We start from the raw sequence: 20,996 nt of genomic DNA on the forward strand, positions 1-20,996 counted from the left end.
AAACATTTCCTTTTCCTTTCCTCCTCCTCAGCCTTTTTTCTTGTTCTTCTTCTTTTCTTTTCCCCTCTGCCCCCTACACTTCTACCTAAAGATACAAAGAAAAATGCAGTGTTTGAAATTCTAGAAGTCTAGTGCTGGGCTAGATTTTGTCACACAAGTTCTTCAGGAAGAGGCAAATACTTTTTTTTTCCTTAATAATTTTTTAAAATTGTGGTAAAAAAGATACATAACATTAAATTTAACATCCTAGTCAATTTTAAGCATACAGTTCAATAGTATTAATTATATTTGTTGTTTGCATGCTTAATAAATCTTTATAAGGTTAAACATGCATACAGAAAAACAATTCCCAAATAATAAGATACAGCATGAAAAATGACAGAGGTTCACACATATGCACCCTCCGCTCAGGTTAAGGAATGGAAATGTCTGTAACACCCAGAAGTTCTGCTCAAGCCTTCTTCCAGTCATTACCTAGCCCCTGAAAAGGTAACCTTACGCTGGCTTCTAACACCAAATTAGTTTTGCCTATTTTTAAATCTGAACAGATGGAATCATACACAGTGTATTCCTCAGTGTCTGGCTTCTTGCAATTAATATTATGTCTGTGAGAGTCATTCATTTTACTGTGTGTGGTGGTAGTCCATTCATTTTTGTTACTATAGAATATTCCATAGTATGAACATACCACAGTTTTATTTATCCATTCTAATGTTAATGGAACTTGGACTTTTTTTCTAGTTTTGGGATTACCAATAATGGTGATACGTACATATCTTTTGAAGTGGAATTGCTAGATCATAGGTTCTGCTTGTGCTTGGCTTTAGTAAATGCTGCCAAATATTTTCTAAAGTGGTTGTACCAATTTACATTCCCAAAAGCATTGTATAAAAAGAGTGCTGCTCTATGTGGTAGGCAGAATAATGCCACCTCCCCCCAAAAAGATACACATGCATTAATTCCTGAAAACTATGACTATGTTACCTCATATGGCAAAAGGGACTTGACATCTGTAATTAAATTAAGGATCTTGACATAGAGAGATTATACTAGATTATACAGGTGTCATCACAAGCATCCTTAATGCAGAGGAAGAAGAGAAGCAGAGGAAGGTGTGACTAAGGAGGGATGGTCATAGACATGCAATGCCCTGAGTATGAAGATGAAGGAGGACAAGAACCAAGGAACATCAAGGAACATTCTCTAAGAGCTAGAAAATGGCTTCTCCCTTTCAACCTCCAGAAAGGAATACAGCTCTGCTAAAACCTTGATATTTTCCCAGTAAGACCTATGTTAAACTTCTGACCCACAAGACTGTAAGACAATCAAGTTGAACTGCTTTAAGTCACTATATCTGTTGCAACATCAATAGAAAAGTAATAGACTCTGTATCTTAACAATACTTTGTACTGTCCTTTAAATTTTTGCTCTTCTGGGGGTGTTTGTTATGGGAACTCATCATGGTTTTAATTTATATTTCCCTGATGAGAAATGAAATTAAGAGATTGGCTTAAAGGCAGCAGTGTGAGAGGTAAGACAGAAACCTCATCCCAAAACCACATGTTATATGAAAACATAGGAAATAAAATTAATCCTGAAAGAGCAACAAGAAAAAGACTGCCTATATCTGGGGAAAAGAGCAGACCTCATAGAAAAGTGTAAAGTACTGAAGCTGCGATCTGGAGGGAACCAAGCCCTTCCCCCACCCCAGCTCACCAACAGGAGGAAGAGAAATGGAGAGGGAAGTGGGTGGAGGCCTAGGACTGCTGAACACCAAGCCCTGAAGATCTGCTCTGGAGACACAAAACTACATGACATGGTGCTCAGGAATACAAAGAAACAGAGGCACAGAGGGCAAAAAGGTTCTCTAGAAATAAAAGAATATTAAGAGAACTGTGTGATCAATCCAAATGGAACAATATCACATCATATGGGTACCAGAAAAATAAGAGAAAGAAAAAGGGATAGACAGTGTCTTTGAGGAGGTAATTGCTGAAAATGTCCCCAGTCTGGGGAACAAAACAGTCTCCCAGGCCATGGAAAGTGATAAGATCTCCCAACACAAGGAACCCAAGGAAGACACCACCAAGACATATAATAATTAAAATGGCAAAGATCAAGGACAAGGACAGAGCATTAAAAGCAGCCAGAGAGAGTATAAAGATCACATATAAAGGAAAACCCATCAGGCTATCAATTGACTTCACAACAGAAACCTTACAGGCCAGAAGGGAATGGCATGATATATTTAATGCAATGAAGCAGAAGGGCCTCAAACCAAGCATACTCTACCCAGCAAGATTATCATTTAAATTTGAAAGAGGGATTCAAAAATTTCCAGATAAGCAAAAGTTGAGAGAATTTACTTCCCACAAAATGTCTCTTCAGTGTATTTTTGAGGACTGCTATAGATGGAAGTGTTCCTAAGGCTAAATAGCTGTTACCAGAGAAAATAAAACCATATGCTGTCTATAAGAGACTTATTTCAAACCCAAAGATATACACAGACTAAATGTGAAGGAATGGAAAAAGACATTTCATGTAAATAACAGGGAGAAAAATGCAGGAGTTGCAGTACTTGTATCAGACAAAATAGACTTCAAAACAAAGAAAGTAAGAAGAGACAAAGACTGACATTACATAATGATAAAGGGGTCAGTTCAACAAGAGGATATAACCATTATAAATATCTATGCACCCAGCACAGGAGCACCTACATAGGTGAAACAAATACTAACAGAATTAAAGGGAGAAATAGAATGCAATGCATTCATTCTAGGAGACTTCAACACACCACTCACTCCAAAGGACAGATCAACCAGACAGAAAAGAAGTAAGGACACAGACGCACTGAACAACACATTAGAACAGATGGACCTAACACACATCTACAGAATGCTCCACCCAAAAGCAGCAGGATACACATTCTTCTCAGTGTACATGTAACATTTTCCAGAATAGATCATATACTAGTTCACAAAAAGAGCCTCAGTAAATACAGAAGAACTGAAATTGTACCAATGAGCTTCTTAGACCACAAGGGTATGAAACTAGAAATAAATTACACAAAGAAAACAAAAAGGCTCACAAACACATGGAGGCATAACAACATGCTCCTAGGTATAATCAATGAATCAATGACCAAATAAAAACAGAGATCGAGCAATATATAGAGACTAATGACAACAATAATTCAACACAACAAAATCTGTGGGACACAGTGAAGGCCGTGCTAAGAGGGAAGTATATTGCAATACAGGAACACCTCAAGAAAGAAGAACAATCCCTAATGAATAGTCTAAACTCACAATTAAAGAAACTAGAAAAAGAAGAACAAATGAGGCCCAAAGTCAGTAGAAGGAGGGACATAATAAAGATTAAAGCAGAATAAATAAAATCAAGAAGAATAAAACAATAGAAAGAATCAATGAAACGAGGAGTTGGTTCTTCAAGAAAATTAACAAAATAGATAAACCCCTAGTCAGATTTATCAAGAAACAGCTTGCGTTGGCAAAAGTGGACAGCTACATGTAAGAGAATGAAACTGTATTATTGTCTAACTCTATACACAAAAGTAAACTCTAAATGGATCAAAGACCTGAATGTAAGTCACGAAACCATAAAAGTCTTAGAAGAAAATAGAGGCAAAAATCTCTTGACTATAAACATGGGCAACTTTTTCCCGAACACATCTCCTCAGGAAGGGAAGCAAAAGCAAAAAGGAACAAATGGGACTACATCAAACTAAAAAGCTTCTGTACAGCAAAGGACACCATCAGAAGAACAAAAAGGCATCCTACAGTATGGGAGAATATATTTGTAAATGACATACCTGACAAGGGGTTAACATAGAAAATATATGAAGAACTCATGCTCCTCAACAACCAAAAGGTAAATAACCTGATTAAAAAATGAGTGGAGGATATGAACAGACAGTTCTCCAAAGAGGAAATTCAGATGGCCAACAGACAAATGAAAAGATGTTCCACATCGCTAATTATCAGGGAAATGCAAATTAAAACCACAATGGGATATCACCTCACACCAGTAGGATGGTCAACATCCAAAAGACAAGGAACAACAAATGCTGGTGAAGATGTAGAGAAAGGGGAACCCTCTTACACAGTTGGTGGGAATGTAAATTACTTCAACCATTGTGGAAAGCAATATGCAGATTCCTCAAAAATCTAAAAATAGAAATACCATTTGACCCAGGAATTCCACTCCTAGGAATTTATCCAAAGAAAACAAGATCCCAGATTAAAAAAGACATATGCACCCCTATGTTCATCACAGCACTATTTACAATAGCCAAGATATGGAAGCAACCTAAGTGGCCATAAGTAGATGAATGGATAAAGAGGAGGTGGCACATATACACGATGCTACCTTTTTCAACATGAATGGAGCTAGAAGGTATTATGCTCAGTGAAATAAACCAGGTGGAGAAAGACAAGTACCAAATGATTTCCCTCATTTGTGGAGTATAACAACAAAGCAAAACTGAAGGAACAAAACAAACAGGAGCAGACACACAGACTCTAAGAAGGGACTAGTGGTTACTAAAGGGGAGGAGTGGGAGGAGAGGGAGGAAGAAGGGGAATAAGGGGTATTATGATTGGCACACATGGTGTTTGGGAGGCATCATGCGGAAGACAGAAAAGCACAGAGAAGACAAGTAGTGATTCTGTGGCATCTTACTCTACTGATGGCCAGTGACTGCAATGGGGTGTGGGGGGGTACTTGATAATATGTGTGAATGTAGTAACCACAATGTTTTTCATGTGAAACCTTCATAAGAGTGTATATCAATGATACCTTAATAAGAAAAAATGAGATTAAGCATCTTTTTCATGTATGTATGTATTAGCCATGTGGCTATGCTCTTTTAAGAACAACCTGTCAATACCTCTCATCCATTTTCCTATTGAATTGTCTGCCCTTTTCTTATAGATGAATAATTCTTTGTATATTCTGACTATAAACCTTTTCAGTTATGTGTGTTGCAATTTTCTTCCACTTGATAGCTTTTATTATCAGTCTCTTAATAGTGTATTTGGATGACTATTGACAATCACTTAATAGTGTATTTGGAGAAGTTCTAATACAGTCCAATTTATCTTTTTCCCTCATGGGTCAGTGTTAGTGTGTCTGTTTAAAAAACCATTCCCTATCCCAAGGCCAAGAAGCTATTCTCCTGTCATCTTTTGAAGCTTTATTGTTTTACTTTCATATTTGTATCTTAATCAGTCTAGAATTGATTTTTGTGTATGGAGTGAGGTAGGGATCAAGTTTTTATTCCTCCTATTTCACTCCGGTGGACTCAGCATCTGCTTTCTGTTACAGCTCTACAGGGCTACTTTTGTCTTCCTCTCACCACTCTACATTGACACTGTCGTCATAACCCAGGCATTCATCCAGGTGGGGGTCTATTACTGGACTATTCATATTATTAGTCTATTTGCTTATGTTCACTCCAACACCATACTCCCTAATTTTTGTAGCTTTAATGTAAGCTTGGATATCCAAGAGGAAGTTCCTTTAATTTTGTTGTTCTTCAAAATTATCTGTTATTCTAGACTTTGCCCTTTGCACATCCATACAGACGTTTAGAATCAGATTATCAACATCTACACACATGCAAAAACCACTCCCACTTTGGGAATGAATTGGATCTCTAATCAGTTGGAAATTAATTGAATCCAAGACAATTGACATCTTAACAAAATAGAGTTTTCTAATCATAGCCTTGATGTAACCTTACATTTTACTTAAGATTTAAAAAATAAATTTCTCCCACTAATGTTTTCTAGTTGTCTATGTAATGGTCCTGCCGATCTTTCATTAGATTCATTTCTAGGATTTGACTTTTTAAATGTTATTGTTAAGAGGTATTAAATTTAAAAATTCTATGTATAATTACTGGGTACTGAAATACTTAGGATTGACCTTCTGTCCAGTGACTGTGCTAAATTTATTTCTTAATACCTTATTTGTAGAGTCTTGTATTTTCCACATATACATTCTCCTCATTTGTGATTAATGACAGCTTTACTTTGGAAGAGGCACATTTTATGAAGGAGGATGTGGAGGGATTGGAACCTTCATACATTACTGAAGGGAATAGAAAATGATGTGGCTACTTTGGCCAACAGTTGGTAGTTCCTCAAGATATTGAAAGTAGTTGCTATATTGCTATATGATCCACCAATTCCACTTCTGGGTATATACCCAAATGAACTGAAAGCAAAAATCTACCCCAAAACTTATACATGAATGTTTATAGCAGCATTATTCACAATAGCTAAGAAGTAGAAACAACCCAAGTGTCCACCAACAGTGAAGGGGCAAATAAAATGTTGCATATCTGTACAATGAAGTATTATTCATAAACAGAAAGGAATGAAATACTGATACATACTACAACATATGTGAAACTTGAAAAAACTATGCTAAGTGAAAGAAGTCAATCACAAAAGACCACATATTGCATGAATCCCTTTATACAGAACGTCTAAAACAGGCAAATCCATACAAACAGGAAACATGACTGGTTGCTTAGGACTATGTTGTGAATGGGGAGGGATGGCTAATGGGTACATTTTTGGGATGGGAGTGATGAAATATTCTCAAATTAGACGGGGTGATAATGGTATAACTGAATATTCTAAAACCACTCATCTGTGCACTTTAAATGGGTGAATTTTACAGTATGTGATTTATATCTCAGTAAAGATGTTTAAAATTTTTACGTAGGAATGTGAAAGCTTAAAGAGGTAAAGGTACACTAATGTTCTTTGATATAATCACCAAATTGGGGGATTTTTGGCAATCCCAACTTTTTCTTTATCCTTTTTCCAGATTTTCCAAGAACATGTACTTTCAAAATTAGAAAAATATAAAAAGAATGTTATAAAAATGTAGAATCTTTCCTCCTCTTCCCCTGCCCAACAGCAACAATAGCAATAGCAAAAACACCCAAAAAAAACCACCCCAATAACATGGTTTGAAGGAGAAATGAGTTGGCACCTGAGTTCAAGACTGTCTTAACCCAGGATAACTTAAAACAAGAGTTAAATGGTGGTACATGGTAGCTAAGGAAGCAAAGGTCATTTAGTAGGAAACATTTTGCTTTTCACCTTTTTTGGGTATAACTGTTGTATATATTGGTTTCAGATGTACAATATAGTGTAATTTAACATTGGTATAGTACACACATATAGTGTACATTGTGGAATGATTGCCACAATAAGTCTAGTTACTAGGAAAACAATATTAAGTCACATGTTTAAGATTTTCCCATAACTGATATGAACAAAATGTTACACAAGATAGATAAATTTTGCATCCCTGGCCAGAATAAATTGAAAAAGGCTAGTGAGAAAGTTGGTAGTATGATTTTGAAGTAGTTAACACTTTGATCAGAATGTTAGATGAGGAAAAAGTGACAGGGTAACTTAAAATGTCTGCATGGCAAAATTGGCAGGGAATTGTGATGGCCTAGTTGGAATTAAAGGGGATACCAAAACCATACATGTGAAAGGACAAGGGCTCTCCTGATGCCAGAGAAAATGGCTGAGGGACAGTTCTGATGGAAAAGTCGTTCACGTGATGATAAACAAGTGCTGTTACCATTATTTTCAATCAGGATTCCAATCTTTGAATTCAACTGTTCTATTTGCTATCTGACTTTTGTCAAAGTACTTAACCTCTTTGAGCTTCAGTTTCCTGTATTTTTAAAATGCAGGTATTGAAAGATCAATACCTACTTCACAGGGTAGTTTTAAGGGTTATATCAGGAAGTACATAAAGGCACTTAGCATAAATGCCTGGCACATGCATTTCAAAAATGTCTCAAAATGTACTTATATTGCCAGTGGGGGAAACTGGGTGAAGGGTACACAGAACCTCCCTGTACATTTTTTTCTTGCAACTTCCTGTAAATCTGCAATTATTTCAAAATAAAAAGTTAACAAATGTATTAGCTATCTTGTGTATGAATTGTATTGCATCATTTGTGCTAATGCTTTTCTTACCAAAGGAATCAAGAACCAGGAACACAAGCAGTTTGGTTACAGAGTTACACAGAAGTGAAATTAGAATAGGAGCAACTTCTGAAACATAGAACCACAGGACAGCCTTGCTGTGGAGGGACCTTATAATCAAGGCATAGTTTAATCACTGAACTTATCTGGATTTCAATACGTGGTTTGCTTATAGCTTTTTCCTGGTTCAACTTGAGTCATCCATCCAGATTCAGAATTATAAGCATTTCTTCAGCACACACACTCTCGGGTAGGCTCTCCACATTACTTTGAATGTGACTGCAACTAACGCTTTCTGCATTTTAAGAAAAAGGCATAAGGAAAATTAACACTGCTATTTTGATCCACTTAATGCTCGCTGTTTTCATATCTTACTTTTTCCAATGAAATGAATTATATAGGATGCCATACATCGGCTGGAATAACTACAGAATTCTCAGAGGAGAATCTTTTTGGCTATACAAACCTGGAGCACTGAAAAAGCACTGGAGTACTTACTATGGTGGATAAGAAACAGAGGATTTATTTTCCTTTATACTCAGCTTACAGTAGTGGTTATAACAGGACACTATTCAGTTCAAAACCAGCCTATGTCAAGAAACCGCGGCGGTGGCTGATCTGGGGACAGAAGTTGTGTTCTGTTGCTTTCCACAGGCAGCCTTCAACTCCTGTAAATGGAGAAAGAACAGCCTGAATGGGGCTCAGTTCTGTGGCTATTTTCCCTCTATTTCCCTTCTTTCATTTTTAGGATGGTGTGAGAAAATGGATCTTTAGCTGATGTGAATAAAAAGAGATCCTATGTCTTTGAAAACCAAAACCAAACTGGGAGCTCTTGGAAAGGCTAAGATTTCACATTTTGGAATGTCACCTTGACATGGAACTTTAACAGGGACTAGAAGAGGCACAGAAAGGGAAGATAAAAATTTCACACAAATATTTACCTTTATATGATTTACCAAAATATGTATAGGAGACTTTAGTTAAGAGATTGGCAATTAATTTTAAAAAAAGGAAAATATTTGTTCTTTTTACCTGAGAATTGTGTCAACCTGGAGAAAAACACAAAGACGAATAAAAATGAATGTTAAAAACTTGTTTTAAAAGCATTTTATCATATAGGTATTTTTCCATTTTTCATATGATTCATTTTTTATTATTCCAAGCAACAACTAGTAGGTCTGCTTTTTATACCAGTTCTGCTTCAAGAATTATTCTAAAGAAAAATGTAAATGGTTCAATTACCAATACAAAAGTAATAAATGGGATAGCATCAAGCAAGCCAGGTCGGTTTTTTGTTTGTTCATCAACAATATTTTCCCCATGATATTTGTTATGTTTGTTTGTGTTTCAAGAGCCAACTGCATCAATTTCCAAGGCTCCTTGGTTACTAATAAAAGTTTTCACTATCCTTTGGAAGAGGACTTATTCTGAAAACTTCAGGCCTTTGTAGCCACATGGTTGGAAACACTTTCTCAAAAATTACATGCACAATTCCCTCTGTTTTACAGACTTCAGTGGCAAAGCAGGTTAACAATTTATACCTTGTGTTATGCTCTGATCACTAGACAACAGACAGCTTCTGGCATCTACAGGCTACATTTTAAGAGAACTTGGGGTAAAGGTACACAGAACAATGGTTGCTACTCTTTGTTTAAAAATTGTTTTTTATGAATTTATATAAAATGCATTTTATAGAGTACTACTGGTTTAAAAACACTTTATCTTATTTTTGAGAAAGGAAGAGATAGAGAAAATCAAATGTAAAGAATGTGTTCTATTTGTGCTGAATAAGGATACTGTCACTGAAAAGTCTGAAACCATATTGCCTAAAGGGACCTGTTGTAACATGTAATGCAGGTAAGATGATAAACAAATACACAGCTCTTAAACAATATGGACAGAATAATACAAACCCTCCTTTGAGAATAGAGAGGTAAAACTTCCTGAGGCCTACCTACAAAAGGCAGAGCTAGTCATTCTGTATTCCAGGCAAGCATTTGGTACATAACATCTCTTTAATCACGATCACTGAGAATTTTAAGTCTGACTTTACTGGGTAGATCATGACAATAGCTTTCTTCGTCTTTAGGTGTCCTGTGGCTGAAGTATAATTGGCATTCTGCAGAATTTGTTTGGTTGCAAGGAGATCACTAGTTAGTGTAGATCCAAACCCTCTTTCCTCCACCTACCCGTAATTGCTAAAGTGGTTAGGTGTCTGCAAGACGTGTAGTAGCAGTGGGGCACAACTCTCATGGGTTGAGTCAGTTGGGACTGATTTCTGTCGATAGTTTGTGAATTTCTAACTCCTTGCCGTTTTGAAAGTGTCAGCTGAATTCACATAAGGACATTCTGCAAAGGAAGTAGAAAAAAACGACAATTTGGCCTTTAGTTTGAATTATTCTATACTTGAGAAAATGAGACACATCGCTAGAGTTAGGGATTCTATTCCAACTTTTATTCCTCTCAGAAATTTAATACACACTATATAATGTGTCCCACTTTGTAAGATTTAAGAGGGAAGTTTTGAGAATATCTCTGTAGAACCCACTTTATTTCACAGAATCATGCATTTCAGAAGAACTGGTTCCTTAGTCTGATCGCTTAATGGCATTATATGCCAATATCGTGCCCTTGGTTGAGACTACACTTTAGAAAGGAACAAGCTGTAACTATTAAGAATCCGCTCTCTTCTCCAAGAGACAGAACCTCCAAGTGGCATCAATTAAGCATCTGTGCTTTGTTCTGCACTTCAGGAGACTTCGATTTTGGAGGCCTCTGGGGAAGTTGGAGATCGATTTAGAATCGTGGAGCTAGGACAGTGTGAAATGGAGTCAGAAAACCAGGGTTCTGTTCCCACTTTGCACCAGGGATCTTGAGGTAGTCACATAACACGTTAAAGAATGCGGGAATAATAAAATCTGTAATAACGATTTTAGTTGAGCACCTCAAGGGCTACCAATATTTTATAACTGATTTTTTTTTTTTTTAAAGCGCTAACCCTAGGACTTCTTCATCCAGCATCTCCTAGGTATACAGGACCATTCTAAATTCCTTACATTCATCGCTAATTCCAGTAATCCCAAGAGGCAGATATCATCCTTCTGTTCACAATTGGGTTACACACCTAAGTAAATGGCAGGATCAAGATTTGAACCCAGGCCTGCCACAGCTCTAGCTGGAGGAGCTTCCGCTTTGTCAGCTCGGGATCAGCAAGACACGGGGATAATTAACCTGTGTCTGAGATGTAAACGTGCTGTGTGTAAAAAAGCCGGTGGAACAAGGATGATTTTGTCATTCAAAGAGCGGGCAGCCAGGCCCTGGGCTTTGTTACTACCAGCCACTTCGCGGAGGCCCCCGGCGCGCGGGGAGGCGGCGCTTCCTTCCCCCGGAGGGTGGGACCCTCGGCCTCGGCCAGGCCGCGGATCGGCGACGACGTACGTGCAGCCCTGGGGAGGGAGCGCGGGGCGGCGAACGGCGCGCCTTCGGAGAAGAGCCGTGTCTGATTGAGGCGGTGGGCGAGACCGGTGACCCAATAAAGCGAGCCGGGCCGCCCGAGGTCCCGCCCTGCCCCGGCTCTGGACACACGCCGCACGGTCCCGGGCTGGCGGCAGCTTGCTCGCCCCGGTCCGCAGAGCTCGGCGTGAGGGCGTCTCCGCCCGAGGGTGTGAGCGCGCCGCCGGGCCGGACCAGGCTGGGAGCGGGGGAGGAGGGAGGTTACGCCGGCCGCCCCGGAGCCGCGCGGAGCGGCCAGGCGAGGCGGGGCGCGGGCGACGGCCTACGCGCCCGCCCGCCCCCGGCGTCCGGGAGCCGCTCCGCCCGCGGCCCAGGCTCGGGCCCTCAGCCCGCCCTGCGCGCGCGTCCCCGCCCGCCCGTCCCTCCTCCTCGCCGCCCCTCCCGCGCGCGTCCACCGACTCCCCGGCTCGCTCCGCTCCATGTAGCCCCGGATCCCCGGGAGACCGAGGAGGAGGGGGCGACCGCAAGATGGCGGGTACGTGGCCCCCTGTTCTCCGGGCGGCGGCGGCGGCGCTTCCCCGCGCCCTCCGCCGCCCCGAGTAGAGGCCGGGCCGGGGCCGGCGCGGGGAGGCTCCGCGGGGTCGGAGGGCGGGCGACGGGGGTGGCGCGCCGGGTCCTGGGGGGCGCTGACCGGGCCTTTCTTCTCTCCTCTCGGCGCAGACCTGTCGCTGCTCCAGGAGGACCTGCAGGAGGACGCGGACGGATGTGAGTGAGCCTGCCTCGCTGTTGCCGTCGCCGGCGGCCCGCGGGAGCGGCCGGGAAGGAAGGGAGGGCGGCGGCGGCGGCCTGGGCCCGGCCCGGCGGGGTGGACGAGACCGGCGAGGCGTGGCCCTGGGTCGGCCGCGGTCGCGATTTTGAGGGAGAATTGCGCTTGGCTGAGGAAACGGTGTCCCGCTGGTGGAGAGATGCCCCGCTGAGTGCCCAGGCTCGTCTGCCCCATCGCCCACCCCTTGTCACCCCCAAATCTCCTGAGGGCTCGGGGACTGCCGGGCCGGCAGTTCTGGAAGAAAAAACTGGTGGGGCAGAATTTTGAAACGGGATTTTGGGTGTGTTTGTTTCCTTTGCGTGCCTTCCGCGGACACCCCTACCCCTTCCCCGGGAAAGGAAGAGGTTGTTAGGAAGGAAGGTGTGTTTTTCTTAGAGTTGCTCGCAAGTATTACACAGCAGCCGGCTGTAGAGAGAAAGCCTGGTCCCTGTTCAGCCCTCTCAGTTCGGTTGCCCCCTTTCTGGTTCTATAGCGATTGCATACCTGTAATTTCACTTTAGCTCTGGACTGTTTTAAGATCACCCCATACCCATTTGATTTGTGAATTACTGGAAGGCCCGAAGGTGTGGCCTTGGGCGGAGTTAGAGGTCTGATTCTTTAAGGCAAATGTTCACAAATCATCCAGATCGCCTTAAATAATTAAATTACATCTTTGAGAAATCGAAGTTTTAAGAGAGTCAATTCTTTTGTTAAAAACAACTTTGACATTGTTTCCAGAATAGTTTCAGGAAGGAATTGCTATTTAGAAAGGAATTGTGTATTTCCTATGTGCTTTTCTAAGCATCAGAGGGTGATAACCATGGTAGAATTTGTATTTAGGGGAAAGCCTGCCTGATGCTGAGATTTACTGTGGCCAATACCTATGTAAGTAATTCGGAGATGGTTGCAGTTTGAAACTGCTCTTTTGAATATTGTATAGTTTATCCTTAGCATTGTCCGATGTGGTTTCCCTTGCCCAAATTAAGCTTAATTCATAAATTCCTGGGTGTTATGAGTGAAGTAAGGGGATTTTGCTGTTTAGAAGGATACTCTAAACAGAGTAAATATTTTAAAAGTAAAAAAAAAGTACATAAATTTTCGCTAAGTCTGGGTTTGTTTTCGTCTTTTAAGTAAAAAGCTCTCTAAGGGAGCGAAACAACTTTTACATTTCCTTTAATGTTCTACCTTAGACCACGTACCTGCCTACTAGTAAGTTTTAAATGTTAAGGCAGCTATTGATTTCTTGCAAAGTTAGGACTGGAGAGGTGGCTCTGATTGTTATCTCAGACTGGGCTTCTCATTCTTGTATTTAGCGTTAAGACGTTGTAAATAGAAAGTATATTCATTCAGCAGGTGTCTGGAACTGTCCAAAGCAAAAACCGTGTATTCATTTATTTTCACTTAAGTGCCACGCACTCCTAAAGGATGAGCTCTAGTGTCAGTTTCCTGGTTAACCCTTAAGGAGCATAGTCTAGCGGGGAAAGCATGCTGGTGAAGAACTCAACAATGATTTATTCATGAGCCTTAAGACTTCTGCTCAGTATTGGGCAGATAGCTGTGCAAAGGATGATCACAATCCATGCCCTCTAGTGGTTTACAGACAATTTTAATGTAAGTGTGATAGTGAAGATATCAAGGCCAGTTTGAGTAAACAAGACTCTAGAGCCAGACCGCTTTGTCCCAGCCTTTGCATCGTCACTTTGGACAGACTCCTGCAACTCACTTAACTTCTTCATGCCTAAGTTTTGTCATTTGTTAACAGGCATGATAAATATTACCTGCCTTACAGAGTTGTTTAGAGCTGTACATAAATGAATGCATGTAAAGCACTTAGAAAAGTATTTGGTAAATAGTGACTATTACGTCTTTGGTGTTACTAGTAAAGAGGAAGTTCAAAAGGAGGAGCAGAGAAGGAAATACTGTTGGACATTATGCTGCAGAATTATATATTCATAGCCGCTGCTAATGCTTGCAATTAATTTTTTTAGGGTTCTGTTCTCAGTGTATTTTAATTTAGGATAAAATGTTAGACATTTGAAGGCACAAATAGTTACTTGTATATTTATAATTTAGTTAAAGCCTTATTAGAATAATTTCTTATTTTTCTCAGTTGGTAAAGTTTTTACAGGTGATACCTTGACCCAGAATATTCAGGAACAAAAGACCTTTAGATATGCTCAGTTGAAGGACCACTTGCTGTATGTTGTGAAGGGGAGGAATGAGGGGGAAATCTGGCTATTGTGCCCTAGGTGGAGGGTGAGATGGTTGGTTAGGGAATGAAAAAGCTTGTCAAATCCTGGAGTAACTGGAAAGGTAAAGGACCGGAGATGTTAGAGAATGGTGTTTGGGCTGCCCCTACAACCACACTATCTTATGAGCTTGATTTTCTGTCTCAGGCACTGATGTGGAGGCCTGTCAGTGGGGTAGTTGTGCACCAGATCCTGCCACTCCAGCCAGGCTAGGTCTAAGTTGTCCTTTGAGATGGGAAGGAATTATTTTATGCTCAAATTTTAGAATCCTTGTTGCCTTACCTAAATGTAGAACCAAGACAAAGACAGGAGAGTGTAAATACTGTTGTATACCCAAAATGGACCTGGGCAGGGCCTAGATCTTGAAGGAGGCCTCTGTTAGACCTTACTTAGAGTCTCAGGTCTTTTGTTTAAACGGCAGAGTCTCTGTATAAAGTCAGTAGAAAAGTGGGTAGAATGGTGAAAAGGATTGGTCAAAGACTGAACTTGATTTTGGAGGAAAAGAAACAAAATTCTAATGTGAAAAGTGGTACAATGTATGTACATATCAAAAGGTCATAAAGGTAAGCAAATAAAATCATCAGGTACTACTAAGTTTAGGAGAATAATACAATGAATAAGTTTGTTTTAGTTTAAAAGTGATTCTTTAAATATTGTACTATGAAATATATTTTGAATTTCAAAGTGAAAGCAATCCTCAGTTTGAATAGATGCTTCAGCAGAGTGACTGCCAATTTGGGTAAACCCTCTCTTCCTTCAATAATGGAAGGCAGTGCAAAAGTACAGATAGGCTTTCAGAGAAAGATATTTTAAATTCTGTCAGTTTTCCAAAGATGCAATTCTGACTTACATTTAAGTTGCTAGATTTCTAAAATAGATGAGATAGGACTTAAGATACAGTAATATGTGATGAATTAATGCTTATAAAAATAATTTTGTTGGAATTTGATTAAAATTTAAATTTTTATCAGTGTAGTAATACTTTGAAGAATATTATTTTAAAAGAATGATTACATAACACTTAACAGTTTACAGTACCTTTCATACACAGTTTATTCTTCACAGAAGTCCTGTAATGTGTAGGCCATGGTATTCTGATTTTAATAAATAAATTTAGTGATGGGCAAAGGGACTAAATTATTTTCCCAAGAAACAAAAACTCCTACTAAGTACCAGCCAGGATTTCAAGTGAGACTTCCTGATTCTAAATACTGTATTTAAATACTGTCTTTTCTTAAATTGTCCAGTTTACAACATTGAACATCCCTAGGTTGTCATATAGGCAACTTGTTTGAAAACATGCTTAAAATGCCCTTGGAGATTAATCTAGCATGCTGCATATGTTTTAATTAACCTAGAGAGAGAGATCATTAGAATGAAGCTTGGGTGTAATAGAGCTTACAGTCTTTATGTTAACTTTTCTTTCAGCTTTAACTAGCATGATGGTGAAGAGCTTTTGGAGCTGTATTATGGAATATACCATATCCACGGAATTTGTCCTATTTGTTGAAGCTTTGGAATCCTTTTATATTATATTGTTTTTCAGGTTTGAGGGCAGTATTGAAATGCAGTGAATTAATGAGGGGTCTAAAACTAATTGTATGTAACTACCTAAACTATGTGCCTTTCAGAGAGTCTCTGGGCCCTCAGACTAAGTTTGAAAACTAGTTTTGATAAGCTCAGAGTCCTTGCCACCTAGGGAACTAAGAAATAAAAAACGGGGGTTGTGTCCAGTAGTGCCCAGGGAATCAGTCAAAAACCCGGAGAAGGTGCCCTTGAAAGTCATGATATTTAGAAGTGTTGTTAAATAGGGATTTGGAAGAGTGAGTCATGAGACTTGGTAGCATGTTTTGATTGCTATCAACAAGACTGGACAGGAGAAGTCTTTATTTAGAGGTAATAGAATTCATATTGTAGGAAAAAGTGCTTTAAAATGGTTTTTGTGGTACTCCTTTGTGTATAGAATCAGAAAATGATGCCTTGGGTAATAGTTCCTGTGTGGAATTTTTTTAAAAAGGAAAAAGAGGGAAAACCCTTTGTAAATATGCATGTGAGCTGCCTGGGCTTGTAGTACCATACAAAAACCCCAAATGTAAAGAGACCTGAATATCTGTGAAAGACACACAGGCTGCGCTAGGTAAAGTTCATCAGTCTGCTGCATTTGATCACTAGTTTGTTATTTCTGGCCCTTTTGCCTCAGTTCCTCCTTTCATTCAAAACAAAGAATTTATATTTTCATTAAACTGTTGTTACTTCACTCCTGTGTTTGCCTTATATTTTGGAGTTGTGGATTTTCCTCTGGTGATGACAAAGGATTTTTGATATCAGCTACATGATAGGGCGGCCAGTCCCTGAGACTTGAATTTGGGTGTTGTTTTGCTTTGAATTTGGATCTGAAAATAAACCTCATTTAATGTATTGGGAAGAAGAAGGCATAGCACGTCCGTGGAGTTTTAGCTAAGGTGGTTAAAAAGGCCCGTATTCCCTACAACTAATAAGAGGGTACTTCACAGATCTTTCAGCCAGCAGATCATGTGAGGTTTTCCCTTTCCAAATCTATCCGCTGACCCCCTCTAATTTTTAAGTCAAGCCTTCTTAGCTCCTTATTTTTAGAGTTTTCTGGCCTATTTGATACCAGTTTGGTTGGCATTTGAGCACTGGGCCTCATAAACCTTTACATCTTAAATTCTGACCCCTGCCATTTATTCACTATAAAATCTCTAGAAGGCTATGTAACTTTTCTCAGCTGTTTTCTATCTTTAAAGAAAAGATAGCTGTTTTGGGCTACTACAAATAAGGCTGCTGTGGGCATTCATATACAAGTTTTGTTGTGGATGTAAATATTTTCTCTTGTGTATATACCTAGGAGTGGAATAGCTATTTGACTTTTTGAGGAACTGCTAGTCTGTTTTCCAAAGTGGTTGTACCATTGTACATTGCCACCAGCAGTGTGTGAGAATTAGAGGTGTTCCACATCCTTGGCAATGCTTGGATGGGTAGTTTTCATTTTAGCTATCCTGTTAAGTGTGTGATGGTTTGTAGTTTTAAGTTTGTATTTTCTTAATGACTAATGATGCTCATCTTTTCATGCGATCACTTGCCATCTATATATCTTTTTTGGTATAGTGTCTGTTCCTATGTTTTGTGCATTTTGGTGTGGGGAGGGTAATTTGTTTTCTTATATATAGTTCAGATACAAGTCCTTTTTTAGATGTGTGATTTGCAAATACTGTTTTCTAGTTTTGACTTATCTTTTCAGTGTCTTACCAGTGTAATTTGAGGAGCAGAAATTTTGAATTTTGATATTCAGTTTATTACTTTTTCACAATGCCTTTTATTAGGTTGAGAAAGTTTCCTGAGTTTTCTGAGAACTTTTTTAAAATTAGGAATGGAGGTCAGTTTTCATCAAATGCTTTTTCTGCATCTATGATTTTTACTTTTTTACTTTTTAATGTGAGGAATTACATTGACATTTTTAAAAAGTGTATACTGTTAATTTTCTAAGTGGGAAATTTCTAACATACACAAAAGCAAATGAGCCATCATATACGCCCACCATTTAGCTTCAAATTTCCTTTATCCTTCTCTAACATTTGAAGTTTTTTGGGGGAAGGGAGGCAGCAGTCAGAGTACCTCAGAGACATTCCAGGTGTGTTTAATTTAGCTATAAATATTTCACAAGGCATATACTTGAAGTGTAATGTTCTAATCTGCAAATAGGATATCTAAAATTATGGTAAGGTGTGGCAATTTATGAAAGTTTAAATGATTAAATTCTTTAGACATTTGCCTTGCTGGTTCTAGTACAATAAAGCACATCTGTATAATTACTAAATTCACTTCATCTTAATCATATTGACCACCAGGATAAGAGAAGCAACATCTTGCTTTTTAAAAAAATCACGCTAAGCACATTTCACCCTTTTAAGTCAGTCTTATAGTAACAAAAGAATAATATTTTTAATTGGTTTGCTGTATCATCTAGAGGATCACATAAACTTAAAAATTTGAGTTATGCTGTGCCTTTACTGAGCTAGTGATCCCAGAATTACAGAAATCAAGAGCTGGAGAATAAATTATATATTCATCCTTTTCATTTTAAGCATGAGAAAATAAAGATAGTATGGTGGCAGAGGCTAGATTACAATTCAGGCCTTGTAGACTTTAATATTCTTTTCCTAGATGTCATCTAACAAAGCTCTTTAACTTGCTGCAAAAGGGAGATGGGAGAAATTTCTGGATTTTGCTTATTTTTTAAATTACCATTTATTGTCATACTGTGTGTTGGGCATTTTGCTATATAACTTTACATAAATATTCCTTTGAGGTATGCAGTTCCGCAAAAGGGTGCCCGATGAGGCTTGTCTAACAGTTAAGTGATTTGTTCAGTCACCTAACTTGAAAGTGTTAGATTAAATTTAAACAGTCTGATAAAATCTTTATTCATTACTTTATTACTGTGCTCTCATTGCCTTCCACTTTTGGCTTCCTTTAACATCACTTATTTAGATGATTTAACTTCCTAAAGGCTCTGGAAGATTTAAAGGTCGTAGCATGCTCTTAAGTATTTGGTGGGTAAACTAATTTTTGTCCTACTAGTTCCTGACTCTCAAGGGAATGTCAGAAGCAAAATGTACCCCTTTACTTCGTGTTTTAAAGCACCAGGTATGAGGAGGCAGTTGATGGAACAATGGGTAAGAACATCCATGTGACCTCTAATGTGTTTAATCCTGTCACTAGCTAATTACCTAAAATGGTCATTCCAAAATCTTACTGATGAATTTATATTTATATTTAAATTTATATATTGCTTTGAGTTTATATTCACAAAGTTGATTGTAATTTTTACATTTAAATCTATCAGTAGTTTTTGGAAGAAGTTAACTTCAAGACCAGATAAATTCAAGACTTCATTTATTGGGGTTTGGTGGTAATTTGGACCTGGATTAGCTCAAATTTTATATTTGGATTATCCATAGGAAAAAAGATTACTAAGTAAAGTAGTTCAGTTAATAAGACTATAAGGAAAATGTTTACTCACTGAAGGGAACAAACAACACAGCTATGACACATGGGAGAGCCACACCTGCAAGAGCTTTGGTAACTATGGATCTCCTGACTGGCAGATACACTTTAGAAAACATGATTTAGGTAACTGATTTGCAAGATAGAACACACTGCTCCCTCTTTTATTTACATGTGTACTTTAGGAAAATGTTTTTGGTAGTAGTCATAGAATGAACATTAGTAAATTATTCTTGCTTTAAATTCAGTTGTGAGATTAAACATGGCTGTAGAACAATTTTATACTTAGTAAAGAACATTTAAGGATTTCTAAAGATTTAGTAAACTATATTTGAAAGGAAGATTTCTGATTAACACTGTATTGTCACAAAGTACAAATTGAAATGACATACCTGTTCCTTGAGGTATATTTATAAGACTAAATTATATGATCCTTCAAATTGTTGCTTATCTTTTTCCATTAATTTTTTTTCTCCAAGCAATGACTAATTGTGTTTCTGCTACATCATTAGACCAAGGGTAGAAAATTTTCCATAAAGAGCTGATAGTACATATTTTATATTTTGTATGTCACATGGTATCTCTTGCAATTACTCAGATCTGCCGTTGGAGGACAAAAGCAGCCATAAGACAGTACATAAGTGAATGAACATAGCTCTCGACCAATAAAACTTTATTTACAAAAACAGTAGGCCAGTTCAACCTGCTGAACTTAGTTTGCTGACCCTGCGTTACACCGTAATTCAAAGTCTACGACATTATTTTTCTTTACCCACAGCAGAGTGCCCAGCACTCAGTAGACCTTCAATACATACTTGCTGAGAGGAATATTGATTTTTCTGGCCAAGCTAAGTAAATAAGGCCTAACTTGCAGTCAAATAATGAAATTTTAAAATTAAACTTGTTCATTAGAAAACTTTTTGACCTACAGAAAAGTTGCACAGGTGTTACAGCTAATTCCCAGAACTCTTCACCTACATTGAACTATTATTAACATCTTGCCAATTTGTTCTGTTTTTCTTCTGCAGCTATACACACACATATACAATGTAATGTATACATTATTCTTTATCTTAACTGCTTCACACCTTCTGAGAATAAGTAGTAGAAATCATGACCTTTAGCCTGTATCTACTAAGAACAAGGCCATTCCATTCTCTCATAATCAACAATCAAATTCAGAAAATGTAACATTGATCTGATTCATATAACATATAGTCTATTTCCAAATTTTACCAGTTGTCCAGTAGTGCCCTTCGTAGCAACTGCCTTGCCAACCCAGGCTACTACATTGCATTTAGTCTTTATGTCCCCCTAAAAGTTTTTATTTTTCATGATAGGGGTATTTTTGAAGAGTCAATTCGGTTTTATCAGTTCCTTTATGATTTGATTCAGATTATGCCTTTTTTTTTTTTTGTG

At 38.6% G+C, this 20,996-nt stretch overlaps 1 protein-coding gene and 1 long non-coding RNA gene across 10 annotated transcripts in view; one reads left to right on the forward strand and one right to left on the reverse strand.

Moving 5' to 3' along the window:
• Positions 1-4,599: 4,599 nt before the first annotated feature.
• LOC118909913 (uncharacterized) lies at positions 4,600-20,994 on the reverse strand. 3 transcript variants are annotated; one of them, XR_005023770.2, is made up of 5 exons: positions 11,170-11,279; positions 10,235-10,394; positions 9,078-9,094; positions 8,544-8,713; positions 4,600-8,340 (listed from the first exon to the last, which is right to left on the reverse strand). It is a non-coding gene; the product is annotated as an uncharacterized LOC118909913 (long non-coding RNA). The 3 variants fall into 3 exon arrangements; XR_008998299.1 differs by lacking the exon at positions 11,170-11,279 and adding an exon at positions 12,190-20,994 and having other exon boundaries at positions 4,600-8,713; XR_008998298.1 differs by having other exon boundaries at positions 4,600-8,713.
• PPP4R1 (protein phosphatase 4 regulatory subunit 1) overlaps positions 11,163-20,996 on the forward strand; it is an 86,142-nt gene continuing 76,308 nt past the window's right edge. For 3 of the 7 annotated variants that reach the window (XM_057504036.1, XM_057504038.1, XM_057504037.1), the window contains exons 1-2: positions 11,163-11,479; positions 12,219-12,263. In XM_057504036.1, the coding sequence (XP_057360019.1) occupies positions 11,178-11,479; positions 12,219-12,263 (347 nt within the window). In that variant the 5' untranslated portion in view covers positions 11,163-11,177. The other 4 variants (XM_036880687.2, XM_036880688.2, XM_036880689.2 and 1 more) reach the window with 3 other exon arrangements.

Source organism: Manis pentadactyla, chromosome 6, assembly GCF_030020395.1.
Source record: "Manis pentadactyla isolate mManPen7 chromosome 6, mManPen7.hap1, whole genome shotgun sequence".
NCBI lineage: Eukaryota > Metazoa > Chordata > Mammalia > Pholidota > Manidae > Manis > Manis pentadactyla.